Below are 12,776 nucleotides of genomic sequence, written 5' to 3'. Positions count from 1 at the left end.
ACCTGGAGAACCTTCTGGCTGCTCTGCCGATTCCGGTTTTGGAGCATGATGATAGTGCCTGGTTGGATAATGATATCACTCTGCCGGAAATAGAGAAAGCCATTTCCTCCTTTCCTCCTAATAAATCACCGGGCCCGGACGGGTTCCCGGTGGAATGGTATCGACAGTTTTCGGATTCCCTGGCCCCTCGACTTCAGGCCTTGTATGCTGTCTATTTTGACGAGGGAGCCCTGCCGAGCTCTATGCTGGAGGCCTATGTTGTTCTCCTTCCTAAGCCGGGTAAGGACCACACCCTCTGCTCCTCGTACCGCCCCATTGCCTTTCTCAATGTTGATCTTAAAATCCTTACGAAGGTCTTGGCTACTAGACTGGCTCGGGTCCTCCCCTCCTTGGTGGACATTGATCAAACGGGCTTTATGACGGGCAAATCCACGGACACCAATTTGCGCCGCCGGTTTACCCATCTGCAGGTGTAACATGCTTCTATGGGTACCAGAGTGGTGGTGTCGCTGGATATAGCCAAGGCCTTTGATACGGTGGACTGGGTGTATATGGGGCGGGTGTTGGGGGCACATGGGGTTTGGTCCTAAGTTCTGTAAGTGGATCCCTCTCTTATACTATACCCCTCGCATGGCGTTGAAGATTGGGTCGTCTCTGTCTCCCTTTTGTGGGGTGGGCCGGGGGACCAGGCAGGGTTGTCCTCTTTCGCCCCTTCCTGTTCTCCCTGATGATAGAACCTCTGGCTATTGCATTGCGGGCGTCCCCGGAGGTTGGTGCGTTGGAGATTGGCTCGATTAAGAAGTGTCTTGCTCTCTATGCGGACGATATGCTCCTGTTTTTGCGGGACCCCAATAGCTCCCTGCGGGAGGTTTTCACTATTTTGGACACCTTTGCCAATTTTTCAGGCCTCAGGGTTAATTGGGACAAATTTACGATACTACCGTTGGATCCGGGTGCTCCTGCTGCAACAGATGGTGCGTTGCCACTGAAATGGGTTACGGAATTCACCTATTTGGGGGTCCGGGTGACGGCTAGGGTGGCGGATTATCTTTCTCTTAATCTGCTACCTCTGCTAGATGTCTTTAAGCGTAGGGCGGAGGTGTGGAAGGAGTTGCCGCTATCGGTTTTGGGGCGCATTAACTTGGTAAAGATGAAGCTCCTTCTTGTTTTTCTGTACTTCCGTAGGAACTCCCCGGTATGGGTTCCCCGCTCGTTTTTCCGTCGGGTCCATGGCTTGATTGGGTCTTTATATGGGGTAGCTCCCCTCCGAGGATTGGCCTGCAGGTGCTCCAGGAGCCCTGGGGTCAGGGGGGACTTGCGTTGCCTGATCTTTTAAATTCTTTCTGGCTGGGCAGGAAGTGTTTGCTAGGCGGTGGCTTTGTGGAGATGATGGGGACTGCCACGGTTCTTGAGGCGGCTGTCTTGGGCTCCTATGAGAGCTCTTCTCCTGTATTGCGGTGATAGGGCTGATTTTCCTCTGACTGGCATGATGCGCTCCACCATCAAGGCCTGGGATTGTATGTGGGCACTGATGGAACCTGGAGCGACTGGTGTGTCCCCTGCCTCTCCGCTGTGGCGGAATCCTGGGTTTTCTCACTTTGCCTCGATACCGGATCCTGCCCTCTGGGCGTCCAGGGGGATCAAGATGCTGGGAGATATTACTTCCGGTGGAGTTCTTTGTTCCTTTGATGCCCTGAAGGCACGATTTGCCTTGCCTAATCATTATCTCTTCCGTTATCTTCAGCTCCGTCATGCTTTTCAGGCGCAGTTTGGTGCTTCCCGTGTAGAGGTTGAGTCCTCTGCGTTGGAGACTGTTCTGCAAGTTGAGGTTATGCCGAAGGCTCTCTCTGCCTTGTACAAGGAATTGTTTGTCACTACTCCCTTGGCGGTGCGTAGGTTTCGGGCTAGATGGGTGGAGGAGGTCCCGGACTTGGATGGGGACGATTGGGATATGTGGTGCGCTCCTTTTGCTTACCTGGTCTCCGCCAGGGACCGCCTGATACATTTTAAGTTCCTGCATAGGATATATTATATGCCGGCGAAGCTGGCCCGTATCTTTCCCACGTCCTCTGCCGAGTGCTGGCGCTGTTCACACTCCCCGGCGGCTTTTAGTCATATTTTCTGGCGCTGCCCGGTGGTTCGGGATTATTGGACTGCTGTGCTGGTCTGCATTACGGGTGTGGTTGCTGTCCCGGTTTCTGATTCTGTTGAGGTGTGTCTTTTGGGCTTGGTAGAAGAACTGGCCCCGGCATTCGTATGCTTGTTAGCCTGCTCCTCTTTTATGCCCATAAGGCCCTGCTCCTGCACTGGAAGAGCCCATTGGCCCCCACCTTCTGTTTTCGTAAAAGTCTGGTGAATAAGGTGACTCCGCTCTATAAAGCTACGTATCTCAGCAGGGGGTGTCCTTGTAAGTTCGATAAGGTGTGGAAGATATGGATTGATTCCTCGGCCTCGATCTCCGATGACCAGCCTTAGAGAGCCTGTAGTATTGTATCTCCTTTGTGTTCATGCTGTGGGGGGTGGTGGGGTGGGCTGCTGCCTGCATGTGTTCATCTGCTGCAATGTTGGTATCCGTTTTTCATGGTTCTTCATTTTACCGGCTTTTCCTTTGGGATCATGGACTGCTCTTGTCATGTTTATTGTTTATTTGGGGATGTTTTTCTGCTTTATGAGCTTCTTTTGAGCATGTACCGACTTAACATCAGGGGGTTGCAGGCCAGGAAACACCATAAAATCCCCCTACAGTGTGCTATACTCACCTCCGCGTTGCCAGCTCGATCTGCATGTGAGAAGAAAGGAAGTGACCTCACGCCTCTAGAGGCAGAACACAGCCCTGAGCCACACAAAAATGGTTGCCAATACAAGTCTATGGAGAAAGCTCTGGGAAAATGGCCGCTGACCATATAAAGACATAGTGCCCACAACAAAGATGGCGCCAACAGCATTTCAGAAAATGGCTGCTGCCCTCACAATGAGGTCAGCCAGCCTGCCCACACCTAAAATGGCGGCCGCACATTTTTTTGCCGATTGCGGCCCCAACACGCCATATCTGTACTACCCAATAGTAGCCGAATCACCCCAGGGACATCAGGGACCCCCGCAGCCCCCTATACAGCAGTAGAACCGCCACAGCGCCCCCCGCAGGGACCGGAAAGGGACACACAGGGACCACACTGAGAGACATGAGGGGGACATTACAGATCCATACCGAGCTGCCATCCCAACCAACAGAGGGCCCACATACACACCCCGACAGATAATGCCATAGACAGAGAGATAGCATGGTACTCACCGGTCCAGCAAAAACGTGGGTACCGCTCTGCGACAGGAAGCCGCCCACTCTGGGTGGTGGTGCCGTCAGCCGAAAAGGACGCTAGCAACGCGCGGCGTACCGCAGTTGAGACATACCAGCGAAGTAGCCACTTCGCAGGCTCGTCCCTGAGGACAGGGACATGGTCGTTTGCGAGGCCTGGGCGTACACATAACCTGCTAACGCTCGATGGCAGACTGGGATTCCGTAAGGCTCTAGGATTACCAGTGCGATTCCCAGCTCCGTAAACGATGTAGTCTTCCGAAGTCCGACTAACTAATCGCAGGAACAAATAAAAAACTATCTTTTATAAAAGAGAAAAAATACTTTTCTAGAGAGAGAAAAATAAGAAGAAGAAAAAAGGCTGAGACTGCAGCCCCAGCCAGGGAAAAGCCAGCCTACTCCTATGCTAGGCAGAAACAAACTGAATTGGGAATGCAGCTAGATGGGGGTATCGGACCAGAGGGACAGCCCCTGTAGGTGTGTCTATACAAAGATTTTGTGAATGTTTTCTAACAAAATCTTCTGCCTAGCTTACTCCTGTGGATAAGACCAATACCCAGAAGTGCAGATTGTATGAGTGGGCGGCGACTGTCAGAGGACGTAAGAGAAATCTAATTTCTTTAGCAGTTTGTATTGTGCTACATATTTTTGGTAAAAATAAATCCCAAAAAGCGTATATTGAATAGTTTGCACAAAAGTTTTAGCGTTTAGAAACTATGGGATAGATTTGTGGACTTTTAATTTTTTTTTTATTGTTTTTCTTAGTAATGGCGTCGATCAGCGATTTTTAGCGGGACTGCGACATTGCGGCGAACAAATCTGACACTTTTTGGGGACCAGTGACACCAATACAATGATCAGTGCTAAAAAATATGCACTCTTACTGTATAAATGACACTGGCAGGGAAGGGGTTAACATCAGGGGAGATCAAGGGTTTAGGTGTGCTCCTAGGGAGTGCTTTCTAATTGTGGGGGAATGGACTGACTGCAGGAAGAGAGATCTGTGTTCCTTGTTAGTAGGAACACAAGAGCTCTCTCTTCCTTTCTGACAGACCGCTGTTCTGTCATCCTCCTAAAAGATCGCGGGTGGCCAGTGGCCATTGCGGCCGCTGGACCTGCTAATTGGCTCCCGCTGTGTCCAATCACAGCAGGGGCGCGGCTCTGGCAGGACGCGCGCACGCCCCCCCCCCCCCCCCCCAGAGCTCTTTTACAAACTCACGTACAGGTATGTGATTTTGCGCTTAAGGGCAGTCCTGCCGCCGTAAATGTACTCTACTTTCATGGGGAAAAAAAATAGCAAAGAAAAAATGATAGTAAACAATTGCAACACAAGTCATATAGTAATTGAATGTTTTTAAATACCTTTCCTTTTCAATCTGGACAGAGTAATCAAAGAGATGATGGTCACTGATAATCAGCCATTTACAATGGTGTCTGACTCGGGATTTAAGCGGTTGATGTCCATAGTTGAGCCAAGGTACACACTGAAGAGTGAGAAGTATTATCGAACTGAAATGCTGGGAAAGATTCACCAAAAGGTCTTTGAGAAAGTAAAGGCTATGCTGCAACCAGAGAATGCTGGCAACTCACTCTCATTCACGACTAACTGCTGGTCAGGACAAACAGTCACTAATGAATCTTACATGCCACTTCATTGACAGCGGATGGACAAAAAGGCAATTGGTCATGAATACAAAAGTGATGCAAGGATCCCACACTGGGGCGTACAGTAGAGAAATGTTTCTAGGCATGCTTGAAGAATGGGGAATCACCAAAGACCGAGTGATGCTTGTTCTCCTTCGAGACAGCGGAGCAAACATGTGGAAAGGAATAAGAGGCTTGCTGATATGTCAGAACTCCGCGCTGGGTCGGCCGCGACATAGCTCCACTGAACGGGGCTGGCCGGTGAGTAAATCCCTCAAGAGGACCCATTGCATTTTTGTTGGTGTGCTTTTTTCTGCCTAGTGTCCTACTCCTGTAGGGGGCAGCATAAACCCAAGGGTCAAGAAGATATGTAACTGTGTCCGTCAATGAATGACAAAGAAAAAAAGATTTTTGTCTTACCGTAAAATCATTTTCTCTGTTAATTGACGGACACAGCACCCACCCCTCTATTGAGTTGGGTTATTTTTCTTCTGACCCTGCTATAGCTATTCAGATTAGTTACTAGCAGTATCTGGGAGTAGTGCTGTATCTTGGCCTAGGCCAACAAGGCCCAGGGCTAGGGCAGCACTTTGTAGGGGGGGCAGCAAAAAATTTGGACTTGTGTTTGCTGCCACTGGTTATTTCACTTATTTGTATAATGACTATGGAGTTTCTATTTATTATACAAATAAGTGACATAATCCTATGTTTACAATCAGTGGCAGCAAACACAAGTCCAAATATCTTAAAAGAACTGATGGGGATGCACTAATATGGCAGCACTGATATGCTGCTATGATGGCCACTAATGAGTTGCCAATTGTGGGTAGTGATAAACTACACTGATGGGCACTAATGAGGCTGCATTGACAATGCAGCGCTGATGGGCACTGATGAGGCTGCACTGATGGGCACAAGGCAGCACTGATAGGCTTCATTGATGGGGCTGCACTGATATGGTGCCCTGATAGACACTGATATGTCGCACTGATGGCCACTATTAGGCTGCACTGATGGCCACTGATGAGTTGGCACTGATAGACTGTACTGGTGGCCACTGATGGGGCTGTACTGATATGCTGCACTGATGAGGCTGCACTGATGGGCAGTAATGAGGCTGCATTGATGGGCTCCGATAGACTGTGGTTGTGGTCTGTGGTTTACAGATGACAGGGTGGTTCATAAACAGGAAGGAGTGTGACCTTTACAGGAAGGGGTGGATCATATTTCAATTAGGGGGTGCATAAGTTCAGTCAGGCCTAGGGCAGCATAAAACCTAAATACACCACTGTCTGGGAGTATACCCCGAGCCCGAGACTGCCCCATAGGCCTGGTAAAGCTTTTTCCTGCCTAGTTTCCTACTCCTGTAGGGGGCAGCATAACCCAATGGTCAAGAAGATTCTGGAGCTGTGTCCATCAATGAAAATCAGAGAAAAGGATTTTACGGTAAGACAAAAATCCAATTTTTCTCTTTTGTTCATTGACGGACACAGCTCCTGGTAATTGGGACGTCCCAAAGCAGTGTTAAACATGAGGGGTGGGAACAACAAAAAAAATTTACTAGGCTAAACATTAGCCAACCAGGCAACAGGAGCTCAACCGAACTGGAGCCCACTTGAAAAACAATACACCCTCAAAGAGGATCAGGTCCTCTTAACAGCATCATGCAAAAATTTGCTGCCAAAGGAAGCATCTGCAGATGCCAACACATCCACTTTATAAAACGTTGTAAAAGTGTGCACCGACGACCAGGTGGCCGCCTTGCAAACCTGCGTCACTGACGCCTGATGATGGAAGGCCCAGGAGGCACTAAGCGCCCTAGTAGAGTGCGCCTTGACAGAGAAAGGAGGAACCTGACCCCTGATGGAATAGGCCTGAACCACCGTTTGTCTAATCCATCTGCTAATGGTCACAGAGGAAGCGAACAACCCTTTTCGAGGTCCATCCCTGAGCACAAATAGTCTGACTTCCTGAAAGACTCCGTAGTTGCCAGGTACACCCTAATAGCCCAGAGCACATCCAAGGCATGCAAGGCGATTTCCTTCGGATATTTAGACCTGGGACACAGGGAAGGCAACACAATGTCTTCATTCAAGAGAAAATCAGAGACAATCTTTGGAAGGAACGACGGACAGGTGCGAAGAACCACCTTATCCCTGTGAATCAACATCCAAAAAGGCCACCTTCTGGGACAGCGTAAGCAGGGGAATCTCCCGAATATTTTCAAAGGGAGGCTTCTGTAGAGCTAAAAGCACCAAATTGATATCCCAAGGCTGCAATGGAGCACGCACTGGAGGGACCAAATGTACGTCACCCCGAAGAAAGGTACACACCGGGGAGTGTGGCCAAAGGTTGTTGGAAGAAGACCGCCAAAGCGGACACCTGGCCCTTGATGGTACTCAAGGCCAACTTATGTTCGACCCCCGTTGAAGGAAGGTTAAGATCCAAGCGGCCAAGAAGGAGTGAGGATGAACCCAAAGAGACTCACAACACGCAATGTACGTTTTCCACGTACGATGGTAGATCTTCCTTGAAGTAGATTTCCTAGCTCTTAACAGTGTAGGAATCACCGATTTAGATAAACCCTTATCCTTCAGCACCTGGCGTTCAACAGCCAAGCCGCCAAACCCAGCGACTGTAAAGCAGGATGGAAGATCTGCCTTTGGGACAGCAGATCCTCCCTGAGAGGAAGCTTCCAAGGAACATAGGCCGCACCGGATCAGTGTACCAAGCCCAACGAGGCCAGTCCGGAGCCACTAAGATGACCAGCATCCCTTCTGTCTCCATCCTGTGTAGAAGTCTTGGTAGAAGCTTGAGAGGAGGGGAAAGCGTAAATCAGCCGATACTGACCCCACAGGGCCACCAGCGCGTTTGTGGTGTCCGCCAGAGGATCCCTTGGCCAACCCACAAACCTCTGCAACTTCCTGTTGAGCCAAGACGCCAAAAGATCCATCTCGGGGGTGCCCCACACGAGACACAGCTGATGAAACACCTTCAGATGATTGGACCACGAACCTTGGTCCAATGCCTGCCGACTGAGGTAATCCGCCTGCCAATTTTCCACCCTGGGAATTGTGTACCGCAGAGAGGGCTGGAACGAACTGTTCTGACCACTTTAGAACGCCGGCTACCTCAAGAGCCACCAGGACACTTCTTGTGCACCCGAGGTGATTGACATAAGCCACGGCCGTGGCATTGTCCGATTGAATACGCACTGGACAACCCTGAAGACGATCCATCTAATGATCCAGACACAGTTTGATCGCTCAGAGTTCCAAGACATTGATCGGTAGTCTGGACTCTTCCAGCGTCCAGATCCCCTGAGCAGAATTCTTGCCGAGGATGTCTCGCCAGCCAGACAGGCTGGCATTCATGGTGACCACTGTCCAATAGAAGGGGGAGGAAGGATTTTCCCAGCCGAAGAGCTGGAGAACGAAGCCGCCATATCAGGGATTCCCTCATTCCCCGAATTTTGTCCCATTTGGTAATAATCTCCCTTTGCAGGGACCTTGTATGGAACTGTGCAAACAGAACCGCCTCAAAAAGGTAGATGCCATCAGGCCCAGCACCCGCATACAAGTCCGGAGGGACAACCATCTGTTGGACAGCAGGAGGCGAATTGCAGCCTGCAATTTCTGGAGTTTGTCCAGAGGAAGGAGCACTCTGGCTAAGGCAGAGTCCAGAGTAAGGCTCAGATAGTCTGGACCTCTCCAGGGCCTGGACCGGAACAGTGAGATCAGCCAACTTTAGTTCACTGTTGGTTGAATGCAGGTCACAGGAGTGCAGAACACACTGTACTTCTGGGACTCAGAAGACGTAGGGCTCAAAGAACATTTCCTCTGCTTCTCTTTTAAGATGGTGTCCAAGATTGAACAAATAGAAGACTGTGGTGGTTTTTTTTGGGGTGGGGACGGGCATGAAAACTAACTGGCTTCACCACAAGCAGAATATAATCTATCCTTTTGTACCTTGCATTACATGTTTTACATGAAAAGATCAAAGAGCTAAAAAAAACAACTTACGAGCTGTTTCTGAGTTCCCTGCAATAGTAAGATATACTAGAAAATGTACAATTTCCAGGGAAATTGTGTGAAGTGTTCTTGCCGCCACCGGTAGTCTACAGCTGGAGTGGGTGGAGTAACTATGTGTGTGGGGGAGTGGCAGCAGTTTGTGTGGTGTGTGTGTGGTGTGCGTGTGGTGAGTGTGTGTGAGCGTGATGTGTGTGCGTGTAAGTGTGTGTGCGTGGTGTGGTGTGTGGGAGTAGCAGCAGTTAAGAAATTTTGGCAGTTGGAAACAAACGGTATTGTTTTGAACATTGCGGGACATTCCGCCATTCATTATTATGGGGCAACTTACCAAAGTTGGAGGTGCCTATCTTCATACGGCTCTAGTGTAAAAGCTCTTAATCTCACAGCTTAGAGACTTATACCGTAGGAATCACAAGACCCCGGCCGACATTTTGTTGTATAGTATGTCTATGAAACATTAAAACTGAAGGCACAGTCACAGGTTAGAAAACAACCTTGAAATTTGAGATGGTTTGAGTGCAGTTTCAATAAATGTCAATGGACATGTATAAGGGGGAAGGGGAATAAAAAATGTCAATGGACGGTGTGAGTTGGAAACAAATGGTCATAGTGTAAAAACTATTAGGACTATGGCTTAGATGTGGACATGTTAAGTGGCATCAGGGGTAGGCGAACGTTTTGATGTAACATTTGTGTAGGTGGCCTTAAAAATGAGGGAGTGGCAGCAGTTTAGAAATTGTGGCAAGATTTCTTCGCTCACCCTGTCGGAATCTTCATCTCCACTCTAGTTTTGAACATTCCGCCATTCATTCCTATGGGGCCAATTTCGCCAAATTTCAGCACAAAAACTGTGATTTTTTGCAAACCATTCAGCGAAATCTTCCAAAAAGTAAAAGCAATGCGATCGGGAACGATCCGCTCGTTTCAGTATATTTCTTGTCTATGTAGTGTAAAAACTGTGGGAGGAGTTAGGGTGCCAAATTTTCCCATAGACTTTCACTATAATAAGAATAATATATATGTGAAATAATAGTAAATGTACTTGCCATAGGAAAGAACACTTAAAAATGTGTATTCAATGTGGTGTCCACCAATTGATAGCTACATTTTGGAAGTTTTCTCGTAACACTTGGGTTAGATCCTCGTTTTGTGATTATTCACTAAAATGAGAAAAAACAGCACAGCTCTGAATCAATTGTTTACTCCATACAACCACAATGGCTTTAAGGGCTTGCTGGGAGTTGACAAACTGTCCACCATCGCCATGGCTTTTGTTGGTTGTATGGATTTTTGCACTACACAACAAATGGATCCGAAGATTGTACATGGCAAATACCACCTAAACAAATGTCTTTCCAACTCAATATACCCTTATACCCTTGTGTATCTCTTTACTACTATACATTCAGCTTTAGCTTATCCATTTTAGGCTAACTACATATTTTTAACCTATGTATCAGATCTAATTTGTTCTGACAATGCAATTTAGATTTATTTCATAGACCTGTATAATTTACCCACTGGAATGTTTGTTAGTATACCGAGGTTACATGGCAGTGTACTGAGAGTATTGCCCACAGTGGGTTTCTAAATGTCTCTGTTGATCCTGTCATTGTGTAGATCTCCTCCAAAAAAATAGTAATGTCAATATAATAAAACTTTATAGAATTTTTGGACATGGTAAGAGATTCAAATCATTTTTGATGTAATGATAAAAATCGGACAATAAAGGCTCAATGCTCCTCCAAATAAACAGGAGGTTGTTCAATACCACACAGCTGGGTAGCAATAGGGGTTCAAATATCCAGAGATGGAAAGTGAAAGCTTTTGTGCCCATCAAAGCTATGCAACTGCAGATAGTAAACCCATGCAAATTCACAAGTGTGAGCCAACAAAAATGTCACATTAGTATGAGCAAGGACTTCGAACATACAGCGAAATACACTCTGCTATCTGTGATACTCCACACTAAGGCCCCTTTCACAGGAGAGGTCTGATTGGGTCCACCTGTCCATTTTTCAGGCGTGCCCGATTGGACCCTTCATTCTCCTCTATGAGAAGTTGCGCCCATATAAGCAGACTCGTGTCCATTTACACCGGGCTACCGCTGATACGATCCAACAAAAACCAACAGAAGGGGGTTTGTTCCCCGCAGTCTGGCCAGATCAGAGGGCAGATGGGTGTAAACAGACAGCTGGTCCATTTACATCTGACTGCCAATAGAGCAGAGGGGCAGTTTCCGTGTCCACTCTGCACAAGTGAAGCAGACACCGACCTGTCATCCAGCCACTCAGCTCAGCAGGGGATCAGCGAACGGATCCTCTGCTGAGCAAACCAGCCCGTGTGAAAGGGGCCTAAAGCTGACCATAAAGTATACAGTTTGATTGTACAATCTCCTTTTGAAACAACTATGTAGTGCAATGGTCTTCAGGACTGGACACAAATTACATGTATTGTTTATAGGTAGGTCCTTGTATTGAAGATTTTGTACATTTAAAAGGAAATTATGCAATCTGATTGTAGTTACTGTACAGCGTGGTCAGGTTTAGGCTTGCATTTTTATGACCCATTCATAAAAGGCATGTTGTGATACTATGGATTTCTTCTGTCTGCTGATCACAGTGGATAGAGTCATGTTACTAGCATGGAAAACAAACCTCTTCAAAAGAGGTGCTTACTAGTAAGGGTATTGCATGAATTTCCAAAGAAATGGGTGAGGACATTTTTCTAAAAATGTGTTATCAGTTTTATTGAGGTAATATACCAAACACAAAAAAATTCTGGGGTGGCTCCATACAACGTTCACTAAACAAAATTCTGTAACAAAATACTGATGTTTGTAAAAAATACCATAGAAACGTCTTCAAGAGGCCACGCCCCTTTACTACCCCATAGACACTCACCTTACCATTGCTTCCTTGCCACTCCTTCACCAGAGATTTTTAGTGCTGGCAGTGACAGATGGAGCAGTGATGAGGTAAGTATCTGTAGGTCAGGAAGCCTCTATTGCAAAGACTGTCACTTTGAATCCTTGCCCACTGAAGGTATTGTCTCCTAAAATAACAAACTGTACTACTGGACCACGCTCAATCACTTTGTTTTTTTCTTCTTAGTTTTGGGCTTCTTGTTTTTACTCTTTGTGGCATCAGCAGTTTCACCCACAAAGCTTGACTTCTTCTTTAATTTTCCTGGTTTCTGGGATTGCAGCTTCGGTTTGAAGGACGCTCCATCCTTGTGTGTGCTTTGTGCTCCACCGGGCAGGCAGCGCTTTACTCTAACTTTTCTCCCCATTAGGTCTGTATTGTTTAACTTCAGAGCCAATTGCACAGCATCTGCACCCTAAAAAAAAAGGGTGAAAAAATATTTAATTGTTGGGTTAAATATACTGAGGTATTTGGATGAATTAAACAATGGGCTCCTTTTTACATAATGTTAAATAATTCTAAACATTTTGTTCTATACAGTATTGTGCAAACGTTTTAGACAGATGTGAAAAATGCTTTCAGAAATAGAAGTGTTAATAGGAAAGTAAATGGACTGAAGAGAAATCCAAATCAATATTTGCTGTAACCACCAACAAACTGCCTCCTGGTACAGCCAGATATTTAACATTTTGACTCATCAGTCCACGGCACCTGCTGCCATTTTTCTACACCCCAATTCCTAGGTTTTCACGAATAGGACATGAAAGCAAAGCTAAGTGACTCAACTATACATGAAAACATATATACTGGGATGTAAAAAAAATGGCAGGAGGTGCTCTGGACTGAGGAGTCAAAATGTAAAATATT

The 12,776-nt window shown here is 47.0% G+C and overlaps 1 protein-coding gene across 1 annotated transcript in view; it reads right to left on the bottom strand.

Annotated features, from left to right (window-relative positions):
• Positions 1-11,877: 11,877 nt before the first annotated feature.
• APEX2 (apurinic/apyrimidinic endodeoxyribonuclease 2) overlaps positions 11,878-12,776 on the bottom strand; it is a 226,327-nt gene continuing 225,428 nt past the window's right edge. Inside the window, exon 17 of the mRNA XM_082264617.1 lies at positions 11,878-12,324. Within this exon, the coding sequence (XP_082120743.1) occupies positions 12,076-12,324 (249 nt within the window). The 3' untranslated portion in view covers positions 11,878-12,075. The remainder of the gene's footprint in view (positions 12,325-12,776) is intronic.

This window comes from Pelophylax lessonae, assembly GCF_965119305.1.
Source record: "Pelophylax lessonae genome assembly, chromosome: 7".
NCBI classification, from domain to species: domain Eukaryota; kingdom Metazoa; phylum Chordata; class Amphibia; order Anura; family Ranidae; genus Pelophylax; species Pelophylax lessonae.
The sequence above is the reverse complement of the archived record's forward strand: the minus strand, read 5'-3'. Positions and strand labels throughout refer to the sequence as shown.